Source organism: Epinephelus lanceolatus, chromosome 9, assembly GCF_041903045.1.
Source record: "Epinephelus lanceolatus isolate andai-2023 chromosome 9, ASM4190304v1, whole genome shotgun sequence".
NCBI classification, from domain to species: Eukaryota; Metazoa; Chordata; class Actinopteri; order Perciformes; family Serranidae; genus Epinephelus; species Epinephelus lanceolatus.
This window is the reverse complement of record NC_135742.1, coordinates 29,840,907-29,861,549: the sequence shown is the minus strand read 5'-3', so window position 1 is coordinate 29,861,549 and position 20,643 is coordinate 29,840,907. Positions and strand designations below refer to the sequence as shown.

General features: G+C 42.0%; 2 protein-coding genes across 3 annotated transcripts in view; both read right to left on the bottom strand.

Annotated features, from left to right (window-relative positions):
* Positions 1-1,962: 1,962 nt before the first annotated feature.
* On the bottom strand, positions 1,963-7,758 carry egr3 (early growth response 3). Its single transcript, XM_033618488.2, has 2 exons — positions 7,248-7,758; positions 1,963-4,599 (listed from the first exon to the last, which is right to left on the bottom strand). The coding sequence occupies exons 1-2, from the start codon at positions 7,399-7,401 to the stop codon at positions 3,521-3,523; spliced, it is 1,233 nt and encodes a 410-aa protein (XP_033474379.1). The 5' UTR covers positions 7,402-7,758; the 3' UTR covers positions 1,963-3,520.
* Positions 7,759-12,802: 5,044 nt separating this feature from the next.
* pebp4 (phosphatidylethanolamine binding protein 4) overlaps positions 12,803-20,643 on the bottom strand; it is a 60,837-nt gene continuing 52,996 nt past the window's right edge. For both annotated transcript variants that reach the window (XM_033618970.2, XM_033618971.2), the window contains 2 exons: positions 20,174-20,290; positions 12,803-13,001 (listed from right to left, as the gene is read on the bottom strand). In XM_033618970.2, coding sequence (XP_033474861.1) covers positions 12,910-13,001; positions 20,174-20,290 — 209 coding nt within the window. In that variant the 3' untranslated portion in view covers positions 12,803-12,909. The remainder of the gene's footprint in view (positions 13,002-20,173; positions 20,291-20,643) is intronic.

Genomic DNA, 20,643 nt, shown 5'->3' with positions numbered 1-20,643 from the left:
CTTTTGGACAATAAACCATAAAAACATAAAATAAATTATTCTTGGAGAAGCATTATTAAGAGGGGGTTGTTGGGTTTGTTTAACAGAGTCATTGACATATATCTATAGCATTCACACACATTACACAGAAGGATTATTGTTCAGCTGAACGTGGTGCAGCCTGCATTGTTGTTCAACCACCAAACTATATGGAGGGAGTGGGATGGAGGGGATCATATAAATTCTACAAAATCTATCCGTCCATTACAAAAGTGTCACGAAACAAAAGTGACAAACACAGCGAGAGGATATGACTGATGAAATATTGAGTTTGCAAAGTTGTAATTACATGGCTTCATTTAGATGTGGAAATAGTTTGGTGTAGTCTCCGCCTCACTCTGCATCATTCCTCAACACAAAGCAAACATAAACACAGTTTTCTCTTAGCGGAGGCCACATTCTATATGTTATAATTAAAAACATCCATTCTCACCAGCAACGTGTCAAATCAAGAGCACGCAAGAGCATCATTTTTGGTCAAATAAATTCAAAATGAGTCTATAATGAACCGTGTCTAACATCTAATTATTCTAGATAAACATTTTGTATGTCCTATCACCTCACAAGCTATATATATTCTTTTGTGCTGACTCCATGAGGCTGTCTGCTACACGATGTTCACATTAGAGGCCATCACTCATTGCAGGATTTAACTTGGAAAATCCACATCTAATGTTTGAATCTTCGTTATCATGAAGCTAATTATCTGGGATTAGAAAAAGGAATGCTGTGTAATGTCATGTGTCAAAGGTTACATTTTCAGTATGTTAACTTGTGATTTCAATTGAATTTTATGGGGATGAGCAAGAAAAGTTTCATTTGTCGATGACCGTCCATGCAATAAAATATTTTTTTTATGATACTAAACTATTGATTTACAGTTGGATGTTACAGGGTATGTGGATTTTTAAACTATCTGGAAAAGTGCAAGGAGGTCTGTTCATTTAACCATGTAGATGAGTTGAGAAAAGACTCTCTGAGGCCAAATTAATTGGAAAATAAGTGGACCCTTGCCAGGAAGCTCAGCAGTGAAAACTGGTTGTTACAGGAGGAAAGGGAAGCATGGCCTTGGAAGCTTGTTTCTGCATGCACTGTGTTCTCTGTGGCACTGCTTTTCTGAACCTCTCTTTTGGCCTTTGCATTTGTCAGTCGATATTCTCTTTAAGTCTGATTGCCGTGTCTCCTGACTGGTACGATATTATATATTTTTTCCAGCTGATAACAATGTTTATATAAACTCTGCCTTGTATACAGCACACACTCCTTAATAGTCAGAGAGCACTGCCAATAACCAGAAGACATTTATCTGGTATCAGAGCGATAATTTTAAAGGATAAAATTGGAAACTAACTTAATACATGGACGAGGTTATTACTCTTGAATTTCGCTCCACAGAGCCATAATGCAGTCTTCCTGATTTAGAGAGATTAGTTATATCAAAGGAAAAGCAATTATGCTGGCAGGTTCATCAAATGTGCTCATTGTTTAACATTTGTCAGTACTGTTGTAACACACTTTAAAGTTCCCATAGAGGGCAATGGAAGAGATGAGTCTACACAAAATGTTTCACTGAATGATAAAAGAGCGATTTCCTTCTACAGGACAAAGATCAATCAGGAATGTGCAAAATATTGGCACTGCTCTGTAATGTATTTTTTGTCCAAGAAAGGATCCAATTATTAAGTCTCGTATCTACAACCAGTGTTTTCTATGCGATGGGGAAAATGTGTTAATTGAAATAAGTGATTGCGACTATAATGGAGATAAAATGTAAAAAAAAAATCTTGCTGTTTATTCAGAGAACACATTAGTGCTTCCTTAAACCAGTTACCACTTTAAAACGTACAAATGGTGCAAAAGCTATTATTCTTTTTTTCTTTTATGGAAGATAACACACCATATTTGGCACTATTGCAGTGCTCCAAAAAATTTCTGCAGTGACCTATGACAACAAAATATTCTGTATTATAACTACATTACTAAAACTTTAAGACACATTCCGCACAAGCATTCAGTCAATTGAAAGTTCTTGTTTATGCAGACATTTGTATTTACATAGTGTGCATGTAGGCATGCACATATATGCACAATTTAATACTGAGTTATGGTGCATTTGACATTTGAGTACAAAAGTGAAACTTCTACTGTAGCTACCTGCATACATGTTTGTATACTGTACAAAAACAACAAGTCCTTACTTTACAACTCAGTCTCAGTCTCTCTGTATTAGAAAAGATGTAAACATGGATTTGGACATTTTAATTTTTCTCTTTACCATATGCTGCTCATCGTTTTGTGATTGAAATCAAGTAGTTTCGTCTTTTTACACTGTGAATCCTTCATTCAGCTTTGTTTTCATATACTGCTGGTTTGCAACCCAGTGTCATTTATATAAGTAGTTCAGTCTGTATAACTGTGCTCTTAGTTAACTTGATTTACCGGTTGGTGGCATATGTCACAAATATATTGCATATAATTGCAGAACTCAAGAAAACTGAAAAAATGAACAGTATTGGTGAGCTTTTAAAAAAAGCAACAGAAATTATATCTGGTCACACCATAAACAGGCAACAAAAATACACAGTGTCTCTCAGTGACGACAAATAAATAAGTATTGGCAAAGGCATTGATTGCTGCAGGCATGTTTCTTTTTATAAGCACATGTGATAGGACAAGACATCAGTTGCTTTGTGTAACCCATTCAGTCGTTAACTACACTTCACCAAATTGTGCAGGTAAATCTAAATGTGAGATATGATGTTTGAATCTGATCTTCCTTTTAACTCGACATGTGTGCTGTAAGCTGATATCACTGTTATGTTTGGCAAATGTCAGGCACAATAATAAGAACAAGGTTGGCTGTATCACCACAATACATTTGGCACATTCTTTCGAGAAAACAACATTCAAATAGAAAATAATAATTATAAAAAAAAAAAAACACGACACCTCAACGAAAACAACAAAAAGAAGTGCCACTAATAAGGTATCCATGACAGTACACAAATATAACCAATTGCACTTTTAAACAGCCTAATAAAATTAATGCATACATCCCAGACAACTCACCCTTTAAACTAAATTCCATTGTAATTTTGTCTGTTTTTGACTCCTGTGATGGATTCTGGCTTCCTTCCAATTTAGAAATTCTCGGTAAAATTTACAACAGTGTATCCTGTAGATAAACCTATAGATACACAGTGGCCTTGTGGACAGAATGTGCCATGGTGCCCTTCTGTGTGTTGGCACTGTGTTACAGTAGCTGAGGCTCTGAGTTACTTGGAGGAGAAGGGCGTAGCAGCCTTTCCCCTCTGACTTAAACTAAAGGCATCCATCTCAAAATAGAAGGAACTGAAAACAGCAGGGGATGTAAAAGAGAGGAAAAGAGTCACCTATTTATCTCATAGTGGACGTGATCCCTTCTTCCTAAGTCTCTTTAGGGGGCATGGTGAGGGTCCAGTCCAAGTGCACGTAGTGACGGTCATGACGTTCCCACTGTCGGCCCCCCACAGGAGCTGGGCGGCGAGCTGTGGCTCCCAGCTGCCCCACTGCTCTTGTCAGCTGGCTTCTTGTCCTTCTGTTTCAGATGAACCTTTGCGTGTCTCTTTCGCTCATCACTTCTGGCAAACTTGCGTCCACAGAACTCACAGGAGAAGGGTTTCTCGCCTGTGTGTGTGCGGATGTGTGTGGTCAGGTGGTCGCTCCGGCTGAAGGAGCGCATGCATATTCGGCACTGGAAAGGTTTGTGACCTGTGTGGATGCGAAGGTGACGTGTAAGCTCATCTGAGCGTGAGAAGCGTCTGTCACAGTTCTCCGCTGGACAGGCGTGCGGCCGTTCGTGGACAGGGGTTTTGCTGGGACGGTTGGGGTACTTCCGTGGTCGGATGGGTTTGAGGGTGAGAGTCTGTGGCGGTGGGTGGTGTTGAGGAGGGTGCTGCTGCCCGCCGATGAACCCTGGGTGGATCTGTTGCTTGTCTTTGAACGCCCTGATGGTCTCCAGGGGTGTGATGGGTGGAGGGTTGACTCGGATGGGGTCCATGGTCTGGAAGGGCTTGTGCTCCATCACGCCAACCTCACCCTGATGGTGGAAAAGGTTGTAGTCAGGGATCATGGAGAAAAGGCTGCCATCCATGGAGGCTTTGGATGTGGAGTGATAGTCATTGCCAGGGTAGGCTAGAGCCGTGCTGGTGGCGGGGCTGTGGTGGAAGGAGACCTGGTCCTGGTACAGGTCACTGCAGGTGGAATAGGCAGGCAGCGGTGGACCGTATACCTGCTCCATATCTGACGTCTGTCCACCCATGCTGGCTGCGGAGGAAGATGTCTGCGTCGTTACCGTGCCGGGCGATGGAGAAACGCCCAGGATCCCCGCGCTGACAAGACTGATGATATTGTTATCAGAGCACCAGCCAGAGCCACCGATGCCACCTGACGGAGGAGTGTCAAAGGCGAACTTCCCCAGATAGGTGACAGTCTGCCCGCTGCGGTTGGACTGGAAGCTGGATCCATACTGAATCTCTGCTGTTGCCTTCTCACTTCCCATGCCCAGATCCATGATATTATCTAGATAAAAGCAAATAAAAACAGATATCATGAGCAAATCATCCACATGACTGCACAAACATGAATATGAAATGCAATCAGTTGGCTAGAAAAGCCTGTAAAAGTGCTAATGTGGCACAAGTTGTACAAAAAAAATAAATAGAAAATTCACTTTGTCAAGCTATATGAACTTGAAATGTCAGTCCTCGGTTTGTCCAAAATTCAGCTTCTCTGCATATCTCTGTAATATTGTGCCAACAGGAGATCAAAAATAAAAGAAGTCCACTACAGTTCATAAAGAAATGTGAGCGCTGTCAGACCTGTAAGTTAAGTGAGTGACTGCTGCATGTGAGACAGTGGTGTCTCTCTCTCTCTCAGATCCCACAAGCTCTCATAAATCAAGACCTAAACACCCCCTTTGATCCAGTCATTGTGTCCCTCAGGAGGACAGCCAAACTGAATGGCAAGATCTGATTTCTTTACAGCAGGGAGGATTATAAGGCAGACGCCACATCTATCACGCTCAAGGATTCAAAACACATTTGCAGCATAGAACATCTGCACATAACGGGGGGGGGGGGGGGGGGGGGGGGGGGGGGGGAATTAAGTGTTTCCAATCCAATCTCTGCATTAGTGAGCTTAACAACATTTTCACAAATTTCCTTGATATTTTAATTGTACAGAATCTTACACTCCACACCGAATACGCACACTTGCACACTCACACACACACTCTCACACACATTTAACTTATTCCAAAGATGCCATAAAAACCATCACATGCAGATGTGCTTAATGGGGATACATTTATGTGCTGATCGTGCTCCGAGGGCTTAATGTGAGACATTTGAAAAGAATTCTTTCTTAAACAGAAGTTAAAATAGACGTCTCTTTTCATTTGCAGGAAATCATACACAGGGGTGCTTAAATATTCACTCTCAGTAATTACAGCCTGCTGGAATTTGACTAAAGGCAAATCATAATGAAACAAACAAAAGCTAAATTATGTATATTGCACAACAGCATTCAGCACATGAGGTACAGGAACAATGACACTTGTGGCATAATTTTCTGGGGATATAACACTAAGAAAACAAACCTGAGTTGATATTAATACGTGTTACTCTAAATCTTTAGTCTGCTGGAGGTAATCTGAGCTGTGGGATATTTAAACAGAATGAGAGGCATGAAATAAAGTCATCACTCTTTTCTTATAGGTCAGTGTTGAAGAGCACAGCACACACACCTGCTCCACCTGTAAAATTCTAACATTGTACTTTAAAAATCTATTTATGTTATTTGTCTAAAAATAGCATACATGCAACATTGGCATTTATACAAATTTTAGAGTCTGCAATGTGAATTTCACCAATATCAGGCATGCTTCAAACCGCAACACACACCTGAGTTCTGCCACATCTTTTTTCCCTGTTCCATTTGTTGAAATAAATTCTGCAAGGGGTCACATAAAATACATTTTACTGCCGTATTTACAGAGAAACACCAAATGTGTGTCGCTTAAATTTAATCCACTTATTTAAAAAATTCAGTACACTATTTATACGACCTGGCGCTGGGAGAATTAATTAACGCACACTTCTCAAGGGGGAAATATGTCGGGTTAAATTCCACAGAAGTGCTGTTTTAATTTGTGAACAAAAAAAAACTTGGACATGATAACAATGCTCTACAAGGGGAATGTTAATTGTGGTCACTGCATCACATGGAGATCTGAGCCACACGAGGAATTAAGTATATTTCGTGCAGCATTGACCCATCACCTCAGAAGGTGAGCCTGGACAATTAGTGATTGATTTAATGCCAAACACTGAGCCGAACTAACAAGTCCTCCTTATGTAGGCGTCTGAATTAATCAGAAATATACATTAATCTGGACTAAGCAATAAATCAATCAATATCACCGGCCTCGCAATTTAGTGACTCAGACGGTTCAGGGGCCCTGCGTCCAAACATGTTTCATATAGGGGAAAGCAGCCACACACGCCTACTAAAATTCAATCTGTGAATGAAAGTCATTGTCCAAAGTAGTTGACCCATCTTTGCGGGTGCATGTTTGATTAATACATCAGAGGCAATTGTACTTTGACCACATTAATTAGACGCATTTTCTCATAACCCACGGGTTTCAGTTTCAGTCATGAGCCGTTTGCGTTTTTAGTGGACTTTGCGTAAAACAGCCTTTTTCTCCCCAGCCGTTCATGTGACATTTCCTCAAACACGCCTCAGCTCCGGGGAATTAAAATCACTGTAAATACGGTACATTTGCTTGAATATAATATTTTAGCCGTGGATTAAAAAAAAAAACTTTTTGACATGAGAATAGTTGCCTTAATCACGCTGCGTTTGGAATTCTGACATTTCGGCTACGGACACGGGAAGAAAATAAAAAAAGAAACAAAACAAAACAAAATCACACAGCCGAGGTGAAAGTCAGTCATTTTTAAGGTGGATCTAATTCACAGTGGGCACTGATACACCTGACCCCGTGAAAAGTATCCAGTACGGGAGTGTGCCTTTGTGCGCAACAGCCAGAGCGCAAACAGGTGCTCCGAGCCCCAAGACAACTGTTGCCTTTCCGCGCACATCGCACTTTGAACTACTTTAATCCAAACACACACAAACACAAAAAAGTAAATGTAAAATCTTACCTGTGTTCATCTGTGAATAGTGGTTAATAGATTCCGTACTGGTGAAAATATTCATAGACGTCGGGATGTCCTCTTCTGGGTAGAGACTGTCAGGGATCGTGTTTATTAAACTGCTCATCGTAAGAGGGAGCTTCTCCGCTAGTTTCCCTGTCATAGCAGTTATATTCAGTCCGACATTTATAAAAAGGACAACGCGCAGGTATCCAAGTTACACACACAAAAAAAACAGCGGGTGTTCTCAAAGTGGAAAACACAGGTGTGGATCAGGCGTGAAAAAATCAGATGGGAGAGGAGCAGGGATGGATCCTGTTGCTGTAGCTATCCAAGTATCCCGCGGAGGACGAGCAGCGCCGGTTATCTCCTCCTGTGTGATCACAGGCTACTGTTGTTATTAATCTGATCACTGTGGAAGCTGATGGGCTGCTTGTGGGGGAATTTGAAGTCTGTGAATCAGTGGAGGAGGTGGTGGTGTTGGTTGCACAAGAGCAGCTCTACTTGCTCTATTGGAGCTGGATAGGGGACTCCAGTCTGCCTGTATTAAATAGGGGGATGGAACATTTGCGTGACGTAGATGACCATATATGGACAGAGCGCCCAGCGCCCAGGCTCTCCGCGCGTCAGTCGGTGGAAACTACAGCGGAGGCAAAAGGCTCCGATAGATAGATAGTGGCTACAAAGTTTACACATCTACATGGCACCTCCAGCTGCGTCCTTCTTCGGGATGAGCCGGCGGTTCTCCTCTGTTCCTGTCCTTGTGGAAAACATTATGGTGATTCAACAGCGTTATCTTTATTAGTGGTGTCCATAGTGGACTGTCGGGGACACTGGGAGCTTTTTACGCAGCTGTGTGTGTGTGTGTGTGTGTGTGTGTGTTTGAAGGAGAAAGACAGTGTTGTGACTACAGAGACAGCAACTTGTAAAACACATTACTTTATAAGTTTGGCCTGCATACTGTTTGTTCAATTGCTACTAACACAGGGAGATATTTTTTTGCTGGCTTATATTTCAAACTACTTTTGGTCCACATAAGCTCTCTGAACAGTCTTGTCATTTTGCTCTCACACACTTTGTGCCCGTCCTGTATTGCAGAACACTTGTCCAAGCCTCCTTTTCATGCAGCAACACTTACAAAGACAGTAATTGGCGGAGTTAATCGCTTGTAAATATTGCAAGCCCGTTGTAAATCCTCAACAGGCTTGCTTTGACTTGGAGCCCAAGTGACCGCTTAAGTGGAAACTCCAAATAAGGCAGTGTCCGGCCCCGCCCCATCGCGTCTGTATTTGGACATGTGAGTTCCGGGTGAAGCAGAAGTGGAAAAGTGATCGGAAGCCACAGACGTTCAAAGAGATGACAGTGGACAAAGCGTCATGGCTCGCTTTTCAGCAGTTTGCCAACTTGTGAAAAATCACCTCCAGTGGTTTACTTATACTGTTTCAGAAATATCCCCCTCATGATTCAGATTGTTACACAAAAAGCTAAAAATTACTGAGAGCCTCTGAGGTCATCCACTGCTTTCATTTCACCATCCTATCATAGCTATCAGCTTCTGCACTCATAATTACTAGTTTAGTGAGGATTTGCTTCGCTATGAACTTTAACTATTTTCTGCTGTAGCTGTAACAATATAAAACACACAGGCCTTTTGCAAAAATTCACAGAAAATATTGAATGAAATGTCAGAGCCTGAATATTCAGACCTGAGAAATTAATAGTACCTCAATGAACCAGAAGTGTAAACAGAGTGTGTGGGAGAATTAGTCTGAATCATGCTCTGTGTTTAGGGGGCTTACACAAACAGAGCAGCCAATGATCTTGTGTGTCTCATTACCACAGGCAAGTCCTCCATGTATACGTCTGCGTGTGTTTTTACAAGCAGCAGTCGCGCCAGCAGGCAGAGCAGAGTCCTCTCAGGGCATCTTGTCCACAGTCTTGTGCGCCTTGAATCAACAGAACGGACAAGAACAATGATCCTGATGGACTTGATTCAACATTAGACACTCTTGTGTCAGACCAAACATAGATTATTTATGTTAAATTACTCATCGGACTCATACTGACTCACTCCCTAAACTGGGTCTCTGTATCACTTTTTGTACATTGGTCCAGGTCAAAAGGCACAGAAAGTTAAATTGGTCATTTGTGATGTGCTTTTGTCCCTGTTTTTAGCTTGTGATACAGTGACTGCAGTTCTGGACTGCTTATTAAAAGTTTGACTCCTATCAAGCAAACTGCATCAGAAACAAATTAATACCTCAATATTAAATGAAATATTTTCTGAATTAACTTGAACACACCTCTAGAGAATGAATTCATACACTTATTTGAATACCACTGCATAATTAAACTTACCAAGAAACGTAATAGTTACACTTGGTTTGGACTACATAATAAAAAAGCCTGATGGTATAAATGTCATACAAAACAAGGCTATGACCTATGACCTCTTAAATTATACAGTTTACACATAAATGATATCATAAGCGTATAAACTGGAGTGTTTTATGCAGGATTACTACATTAGATTGTATGTTGTCCCTGTTATTTTGTCCAGCCCATGAAGTCCATCACAGGTTGATCAATGCAGCGGGAAATCCATGGAAAAGTCTCTCATGTTTATGGATGCAAACAAATGAGAGAATCCCCTCAGGTCAGACTGAGGACTTACTGCGCTATGGTGTGTCTCCTCAGGGGAAGCGTTTGTGTGGCTCTGTGGTTGGAAAGTTGGCCAGCCCAGCTGGAACACCTACCTGTTGCAGGCTTATTTCCTCGACTGTGAGCTGGGTCACACAGGGCCGGTCTGCAGTGTTTGTCGACAGCATTAGATCCCTTTGATTCCAGCTCCTTTGCATATGGGGATTCCATGGAAGCGCAAGCTCATTTTAAAGCACAGTGGAAAACTGCCTAGGCACTGTGGATATATAGTCAAATTAGTTTTGTATTTTCCAGGCTCCATGGGGGAAGACTACAACTGTTGTTCCTTGCTGTTAGTGAGAGATCTGGAAAGATAAAATGGTTCCGGTTATACCGACAGTAACTGTATATCCTTTATGCCATATTGCAAAAGCCTCTATAGTTGTTATGATTATGTATCCTGTAATGTTGACAGCATGACATGAGAGATATTTTCTATTTATTAGGTTGACCTATCAACCAGAAATGACACTCTGATAACTAAAAAACTCCCCAAAAGACCTTAAATCTTTACACTGAATGTCTTTCATCTGATATGACTAGTATCAAGTCACACAGTGGAGAAACTTCACTTTAAATGAAGTTAAAATAAGAGTAACGTGCCTTTCACATGACAATATGATTGACTATAAAAAATGTAATGGTTGCACATTTCTAGGGAGGAGGTAATTAAAACGTGCAGAAGCTTTTTGGTGCATTTTCATCATCACATCACCCATTAAGGTATGCTGATTCACTTTCCTATTAAGTCTACTATTTTGAAATTGAACATCATTAAGCATCTACCCAATCACTGCTATCTGTCTGGGTATGTGCAGTTTTCACAGTTAACAGGAGACATAAAACCGTGCATTAAGACACAAGGCTGACGCAGATACCTTAGCAATAATGTTTAAAGGTCAAAAGGTGCATTTTAAAATTCTGCATTTCTTGTTGGTGAAAGATTTTGGCAGAGACAAGCATTTCAGAGAGCACTGACTCTCTGCAGTCCGATTTGCAGAACAATACCAGTCTGTTTGGGGTCAAACGCACAGAGAATACATGTGCAAAGTGGTCAGCGGACCATACTGTTGACATGCATTGAACAGATGTCACACTCAAATCCATCTCTCCACTCCTCACAAGTGATGAACTGCAGGAAGTCTCCAGTGACATAAATCTTGCGCACTTCTTCAGCAGCAGCGAGAAAAGAAGAATGGAGACTCAAGTCAGAATGCATATTAGATCACTTAGTGCCGGTTAGGCAATTGAATTGATTATACAAATTCCTTTTAATTAATGTAAGTTTGAATAAATTAAGAAAATATTAAATGCCTTCGCCATATTATCAGGGGATGTGAGCAGTTTTTTTTTTTTCAGAGAAGGCAATATACTGTGCACCGTTGAACTACAGCTGTCAGTTTTTCTTAATCAGAATATTTCAACTCTCCTGACATTTGGAGTAAAAATAAACACATTCAAGGAAGCCGAGTGGCAAAACCCAGCTGTTTTGGCAGGATATCTCCGAGATATAGAGGGAAAAAAAATGCACAGTGTATTTGGAAGTACAAATCTTGGCATTTCAATGGTGTACTGATGGATTCAAGTAGGTGGTTTTTGGAAGAATGCTCTCCCACTTGGCATGCCTCACAATGAGTGTGGAATTATACTCCACTTGCCAATTGTTAAAAATGTGATTTCATAAGTCAAATAAGATGGGTAAATCAAGGTCAAGTGCGATATTCCAACTGACAGATACTTAACATTTGTTCAAAAGCAATGGACTGTCTGACTAACTGTGTGCTTATGTGCATTGTTTTGGTTGTTTTGTTTGTGGACGTGGCTGCTTTGACTGCTAAGTCGGGGAAGCAAACAAAGCAGATGCAGGACAATTTGATCAATGATCTCCCAGAGTTCATGGAGAGGGCACATAGGGGTTTACCAAGGCTGGCTTAACCACCAAAGGAACAAAAACCTCCATTACCTACTCCTGCCTAGCCCACTGATGAGACACCAAATTAGGGTCAATGAAACCACCAACTAAAGATTGATCATCAGAACATCAAAGTCCCTCATGTAAATCCAGCCTTTTCCAGACATCTGGGGTATTGATACAAACCCCTCCCAGAGGAGAGTTGCTGGTTAGAAACCAATATTCCTCATGGGGGGTACTCTGACCCACCCTCTACAAAGACCCATGAAGTCAGAAAAGTATCTTCTCGTGAAAGGGTTGAAAAGTTTATCCCCATCATCCTCTGCAGACCTGGCAGGTAGGCCTCTTATGCAACTGTCCAAAGTTCAAAACAGGTTCATTGTTCCAAAGTTACATTCAAGGACACTTCAACATGTGTTAGAGCTGCTTTTACTTTGAAAAAAAAAAGAAAAAAAAAAAGGGAACAATAAGGACCTGAAATCACCTAATGTTTCCGATTGGGGTGAAAGTGGTCAATGGAAATATGATAAACAATTACACAAACAGCAAGTTCCCTTCACCCGACACACCACAGGCCCTGCAGCCCCTCCCCCCTGTCCTGTCACTCTGTAGAGTATTTTGGTTCAAGTTCCACTGCGGCATCCGGCTGTGTTGCGGTCTCGGTTTCACCTCCCACTTCCTTTTTTTGGCCCTGACGTGTTTCCGTGCCTGAATTAGAATAAACTCTTTCCACACTGAGTTGTGATATCGGGGCCGTCTTCCTTCTCTTGTTGACAGTGTTCGGAAACTAATAAGAAATCCCCAGTGAGGTCAAAATCTATCTCCCAAATCCTTTGCTCCACACCACGTGACAGAGATACAGGGCAACATCAAAACCTTGCAGCTGCTGTAACACAAAGAGGAAGTCTCTTTCTAACTCAACGATAAGATAGAGGCAAAGAGGGCTGACCTGTTGCAAGCTCTGAAGAACTGATGCTATTTAATTCAGGGAAAGTGGGGGAACATCTTATTCTATATATTTGTATTGACAGATTCTTCTTTCAGGTATCTGAGCATCTTTCAGTCTTTGTAGTTTTGGGTGAGAAACTGCAGAGCGGCCACAGGCTTTCCCAGATCAAACTTCTTGACGAAGGCCTGAAGACCCCATTTACCTGTGAGAGAAGGATGACACATGAATACAGAGATATATTAGTCTTTACATGCATTTGGAGGGAAAATGTGCTCAAAACCCAGGTTTGTTTTGAGGCTGATACAAGAGATCAAAATGACAAAAGCAGTTAAACCTCACACATTTATTGGATAACATGTTTTCATCCTGACAATATCCGACATAAATTTAGTACAGTCTGAGTGCAATCTCTGGTGCATTACAAGAGTATTTCTCATGACCGCTTGGTCCATGTTTAAGGGATCTGAGGCCTAACTGAGCAGCACATGGCTCTGGGATGTGAGTCACTGAGAACAGCACTGCTGAAAATAAAACATGTTGCTGTAATGATGGAGGTGGGAACGCAAGGACGTATTGGCAAGAAGATATGATTCAATCGCCTGGACTGTTTTTTTTTTCTTCCCTCCCCTTTTAAACAAACACCAGACGGCCATCCGGCTGGTATGACAATATCACTTCTTAGATTTTGACAACCGCTGATTCCCTGCAGCTTCCCCTCCCTTTACCCAAAAAAAAAAAAAGAAAAAAAAAAAAGACAAATTCACAATTATCATTCCAAGGCAACAAAACCCTGTGTGCTTAAAACTTGCAAACTTCAACAGATTCTAGAGAGCGAGTGTCTGTCTGTCTGTCTGTCTGTCTGTCTGTGTCCTCACATGTTTGGGCATACATACGACAATAGCATGCTCCGCAATCCAGGGAATCGCTGACATTCTGGTATTTCCGTATGCGGAGTAATTGCATTAACAGCTGCTCAAGAATAGCGTAGGAAAGTTAATCTTTTGAAAAGAAAGCCAACTATTGAAATGGTCCAAATCTGTAGAGAGAACGGTCTCACAGTTAGGGGTTGAGTCTGACTCTGCCTGAATAGAAACGTTACTGCTTTTCACCTTTCGCTGCAGCTGCTTTACAGGCCTTCGCTGTGGCTGTTTTCGCCATCAGGGAGCCACATTTTGTGTCCTGCGGCATTGCGGAGGAGATCTGGGAGAAGAAATACACTTTACCGCTGCCACGCACACCAAGTGCACTCACCTCCCATCAATGCAGAAACAAATAGGAGGGATTCATTTACATTTCAAACAAAATGTCTCATTCAAGGCTGCAATTTTTCAGGCTATTCTCAGAATATATTTAACTCCTATCAAATCTTGAATTATTTATTTGCATGTGTTCGAATTGGAAAGTCAAACAAAAAATGACAATATTACCAAATTATTACTCAACTATTTTTGCACCCATCCTGATCCTCCCCATGTGTTAAGCTTATGAGACTTACACCCCAGTGTGTCCAGGTTTGCCACAAGGTCAGGTCAGGGTCTGAGCTCAGCTGGGGAAGATGATGAATAATAACTGGGAGATGAGCAGATGAGTACCTGGAGCTTTCCAGGTCCCCTCTGTGAATGAGGATTGCCTGCAGAAAGGGCTCCAATAATCAAGAGAGGGCAATGGAGTCAAGTGACCTGCCTGTATGATAGGGCATGGCCCCAGTGGCCCCTCTGGCCTGTGCTTCAGTGGGAGATAATGCACCGCCTCTGCAGATCCCCAAACTCCCCTGCATGTCCAGAACAAGGTCCCTCACCCCTTAGAGGTAGCACCTTAAAGACAGCTGAGGGGTGAGGCAACAAACTTTACCCAGAATATAGGGATGTAGCCCATAAGTCATGTGGCAGATTTGACTCATATGACAGTCATGCATTAATAGTCAAACTTTCTCTTTCTGTTTTATAGGGAGAACATGCGGTATCGTGCAACATTTCCTCTAACGGAGAATGTCACACTGAGGAACATTTTATAGTAGACTAACGATCAGACAGAGAGTCAAAACCAGGCGCTGCTTGTAAGGCTTTACAAACATAATCCTGTCTAAAGCTGTGCAATCATTGGGCGCAATCCAAAGTGAGGCAAATTCACAATATCTGGTGCTATCACGCTGGCTGGTACCCTGCAAATGCCTAGACTTACAAGTGACCTTAAAATAGGCTGGTGTCTGTTTGTAGTGCAGAGACGTGTTTCTGCCTCTCCCATCTGCCTGCTCATGGAAAGGACAGATAGTGTGGGACCTGAGGGCGATGTTAAAGTCTTCCTGCCTCCCCTTTTGTTTCCACCTTGCTTCTCCGTCTGGGTATGGCAGGAAGATCAGGACTGCTGTGAGGTGACACAGAACTGCTACATTTAGTGGTGTGGGCGGTGTCCCTGTTAAACCTCTTATAGTGTCTCGAAAATACTCAAAACCAAGTGATCCTGTTCATCGCAGTCGAGTAAGAGGAGCCATATCAGGGAGGGAGCTTTACTGAGCTTTAGCATTTAACATTCATAGTCAAAACAACGTTATCCTGATATCATGTGGGGAAAATTCTTTTTGGACGTCGGAGGTCAGGAGTCAGACACAGAGCGGTGCCTCGGGAGCAGAGATACGTCTCGCTCGTGAGATGCTTCAGCAGGGCACACGACTGCCATGGAGAGACCTGGGTCGAGGGATGGTGTCGCAGTGTTTGGCTGCCGTTCTCAGCTCACAGCCTGCTGTCAATATAGCAGCCTACATTGTTACCAAATGCTGTCACCTTGCCGGGGACTGCATATTCAGTCTTAAAGAGATATATTGCATGTTGAATTATATTTGGTTAGTATTTTTCTCCTGTCACAATGTAGGAAATACATAAATGAATGAATGAATACATAAATGAACAAATCAATCAGTTATCAGAATAGTTGCTGATTAGTTTTCGGTTGATCAACTAATTGATTAATCAACTAATCATTTCAGCTCAGAAAATGGTTACTATCTCTACTGGGTGTAAACCTGGAGGGGATCATGTGTTTGGCCGTGTCCATGAGTGAATGTGTATTTCTGCCTGTCCACAGCTAATCCCACAAACTACTGGATCAATCAGCCTTACATTTTGTGTGCTCATTTACAACTGTATGCTTCGGGGTTCCTGGTGGTTGCACTGATTCGCAGTTGTTGAAAAACCTGTTTTATTGATTGTTTTATGTGGTTATTAACTGTTCACTCCTCTTGACCGATCAATAGGGGCTGCAATTTTTTCAGGAATCAGCTCAGCTAAAAACAGCAAAGCACACGTAGTCTGTTACAGGCCACATTTTTGCCTTCGTCGTTATTAATTCCATACCTGATATATTATGATCTACTAAACTTAGGCACAACACGAGATTAATTAGTCCTCGTTTTTGTTAGCTTCTCTGTACTCTTTACACCAAGGGGCCAGGAGAGACATTTCCACTGGATGCAGCTCTCCATTGTCTGACTGCCATGCCTGGACCCTGTTTTGGTATGTCCTCCGTGTGACGTCACACCACAACAGCAGCGTTTCAGAAGAGCGTTTTGCACTGCCTAATTTTGTAGACTTGCAGATTTTGATGATTTGGTTATTTTTCCTTGTGCCGCTATCATAGCAAAGTGAGAAGGCTATGTCTTTAAATTTTTCTTTCTTTGTCTGTTTTAATTGTGTTTATTGTTGTTATTTCCTACTTTGGTGTGCAGTAGTCTATAAACAAAGTTAAAAGTCCAGTTATGAATGACATGGATCAAAGATTTGTGGGAGTGTTTTACTTACTATAAATACATTAATCCTAATAATTGTATTCTATCTTCCGAAGCGCGCTGTGGCATGTCTGCGGGAATTACAAAAATTGTCTAGAGTGGCCACAATCACTTTGGGCAGCTAGAAGACATCCACCTGGCAGAGATCTGCATCCTACTGAGCGCACGTTTCTATTTTTCATTACTGACTAATCTGTGATTTCTTCAATCAATAAATCATTTGTTAGAAAGTAGAGAAGATGCCTATTAAAATTTTCCACAGTCAGAAAGTTATTATCATCAAATTTCATGTTCTATCTGTCCAACAGTCCAAAGCTGATCACAAAAGAAAAGCAGCAGATATAGCCTCTCACATAGGGAATAGATGGAATATTTATTTAAAAAATATGTTAATTATTAATTGTTATTTTCCTGTGGACGGACTTATTGACTGATTTATTGTTTCAGTTCTCCCTTGATTTATGGATTAGGGGAGTTGAGAAAAAAATCTAGAAACTTTTACCTCAAACACGACAAGCATCTGTTTGAAAAAAAGAAGAAGAAGAAAAAAAAAAAAAACACAACCAGCCAAAATTCAAAACGTCAAAGTGTTCCTTTAAGGCAGCCGACTCCTGGCTGAAACTCAGGCCTGCTGTAGCAACCAAATCCTGGCTCTCTTGACTCCACGCAGCTCTGATTAATGGTAGAGGCTGTGGGTGGGTGGTAGACATGGATCTGCCCATTACCACACTGCAACATTGCAAATGGCTTCAATTACTGTGGAGTGTGCTGAGCTGGCAGTAGGGGCTCTAGGAGGCAAGATGAGCAACGTGCACCATCCAGCAGCTAACTCCACTGTGATCCATTCATTCACACAACATGCTCATCGTGTACATCCCCGTGTACAGCTTTGTAATTTACTACAAGAAAAAACTGAGGGAAAAAAAAAGACAAGAGCTGATAAATTTTTATTTTTCAACTTTTGCGCAATTTTCTGCCAGTGATTCTGATGCTGTCCTTCTTGTGATCATCACAGTGTTTGTTTGTGATCAATCTACAGTTGAGGTCCCAGTCAGGAGAAAGGGGGCTGGATGTGTGAACAGTGTTTGTGCAAACTACCGTGTAGGCTGAAACAACACTAGATGGCCTCTCTCAAGGCCTCAGTTTCCCTACCCGGGAAACGCTAGCACTGTTTCCCTTGACAAACTGACTCGGCGGCACTAAACAGTAGCAGGACATATTGAGGGCTTGCCAAGTGGCTGACAAGTATCACGAGGGCCTGTGTGCCCACGCCTGCCCCCCACCCTGGCACAGGGGCAGCCTCCAGTCAGGGACAGCCTTCCTGAGCCAGAGCGAAGGGGATTCCCTACGATCACGCCCCTGCGCCCCGTGCCAAGAGCGCAGACCCCCTGTAGTTCCTTGTGTAACAAACCAGCTGTCCTCATCAGTTCACTGACCCACATTCATAACCTTATCGCAGGAGAGGCACACCAGACTCCCACGGTTCCGCACAACAGCCCTGCTCCACCTCTCATTGTACACCCATTTTACTACTTAAGTGATGGTCAGAGATGAAAAGAAAAAGACAACAAATTTGCGATAAAATTGAGTCAATGACTGCGCTACTGGAAGTGGAAAACGATCATTAGGAGTCTCCCACCCACGACTAAATGCTCTCCCTTCGCAAATCACATCAATTAATGTCATGGGCTATGAAAAATGCTCTCTGTGTCATACCACATGGAGGGAGGACAGACGCTAATAAGTGAACATACTTAACGGAGGAGGTGGGGAGACATGGGATTCCCTCCGTTCCTCTTGTCTGTGCGGGAATACTGTGCTCACGGCCAAGTGGAGGCCAACAATAATACAGCAGGTACACCACTAAATTCAACCAAACCCATAATTACCGTAAAACTGAATATTTTTCTATTCACATACTGTGATGAGGCTTTCATTCTTAATATGTTACGCAATGTCTATTTCCATTATTACCCTTTTTACGAGGGCAGTTATCCTCCCCAGAATTGACCCATCAAATGAGACATTTGATTATCCAAGAGGGAATTTCTTAATTTCATTTCCCGTGAATAGAGACAACAGTTTGCAGGAGAGAGGAAGTGAAACAGCGGGAGTTAGACTCATCCAGTAGATTAAGGATGGGTGGATCCACTCCGTTCAATCGCTTCATAATGTGGGGGCAACTACTGTACTAGAGCTGGAAGCAGAAATTAAGGATGCTCCAGTTAGTTTTGCACAAGATAAATATATAAATAAAATATTCTAAATAGCAGGCTATTATTCATGCCACTATTTCTTCAGCTTAACTAGTTCTGACACAGTGAATACCCGAACAATACCTCCCCAAATCTGAGTTTGGATACGTAAAATATACCGAAGTACATCTCTTTTGACATTTCTTTTTCCAAAGGTTTAACATCAAACAGACCTCAGCCTAATGTGCCTGGATTGTTTGCTGACATAGCTGTCAAAACTTCAAACAGCAGAGACTGGCAGCTCCACTGATTCACGGCCGCAGCGCTTGAAGTCTCAAACCGCCCTGATCTCCCCTCAAATCACGGGCTGTGACCCGAGTAGAACAGACAGACAGGCACGCCTCCTGTGAGGTACTGTACATCCAAGTGCGGTTGCCCACCTCCAAGAGACTTTTCTTCAGGGGGGAGGAAAAGTCAGAAAACCTGAAGTGTAAACAAAACAACTCTGCTTTTTGCAAGACTGTTGTCTTTTGAGAGACAAACTACGGAAATGATCTGGTAATAATATCGACAGTAATCAAGGTTATAAGTTAATATACACTCTCCATGTGTGCTGACATGGTTGATAAGGATTTCAGGTTTTAGCGGAGGATAACGAGACGTGGTCAGGCAGACTCGTGCAGGTGTGCGTGGGAGCCAACAATACTTGTCTTGACCCCGCAGGCATTAAAACTGCAGCAGACTTACTCACTAACCTCATTAACATTTCCCTTGTCAAGTTCAAGCACTTGGAGAAAATCATCTTTCTAAAGCAACTCCAAATGCTTCGATTAAATGCTCATAATTATTTGTGAATTACGCGAAACGACACATGTCCTGAGAAAACACAGCCACAGATCAAAACCTGGGCTTAAGGATGGTTAGATGGTGTCTGGCTGCAGCGTCTTGGGACGTTATATAATAAATCAACTCACTAATAATAGCAGCTTCAGCGGTGTCTCGGTTTGTTGAAACCTAACATGGAAACATTTCACCCTAAGTAAAGGATTAAGCCCACTCAAATGAGGCAATACCTAAATCAATCTAATGGTGTAAAATGACACAACTTGCTACTGTATGTCAGGAAATAGAATAATCTGCTTACTAATGCTTACAAAAACACCTGCAGTAGCCTACATACGTTCCTAAAAAAAAATATATAACCACAAACTTATAATGTGGTTAATTTGAGAGGAAACGTTTGGGCCTGAGTTTTAATGCCTTGGTGCAATCTTTCTATTGCTGATTCAACAACTAACTGTTGGCAGTTGTGTTGATCAATGTTGCTATATGATCGATGATACTGCAGCGGCCAACAGTGCTGTGAAAACTCAAGGTGCTGGTGAGCGGAGTCATTACCACGGGATGACTTCTCCTGCTCGGTGAGTGACACTGGTGCGTCTGGAGGCTGCTCAAACAACATGAACTGGTAGCGGTGAAAACCAGATTTCTGTGGTGGGGTTGGAGGATGATAGTCTGCATGGAAAAACAATAATCAGGATCAGGAGAGCTGAGAATGGTGATGTTACATAGCAATACACTGTATGTGATTATCACAATGATGCAACTAAAACCTAACAGTGAGCTAAATCTTTGAAATCCCAGTTCTTTCTATTCAATGGTCCTCTTCATGCATCTGGATTATTTTTGAGATTACAATAAACCAGTGGTGTTTGTAGCGTTCTTCAATCACTCTGGGTTGTGGGTAATAAGCGGGCTACAGTTTTTCTTTAAATTAATCCTCTTAAATCAACACCAAACACTGCAACACAGTAAACACACCCAACAGTGCTGCTGTTGTTACACCCGTTACACTCACTCACTGATGT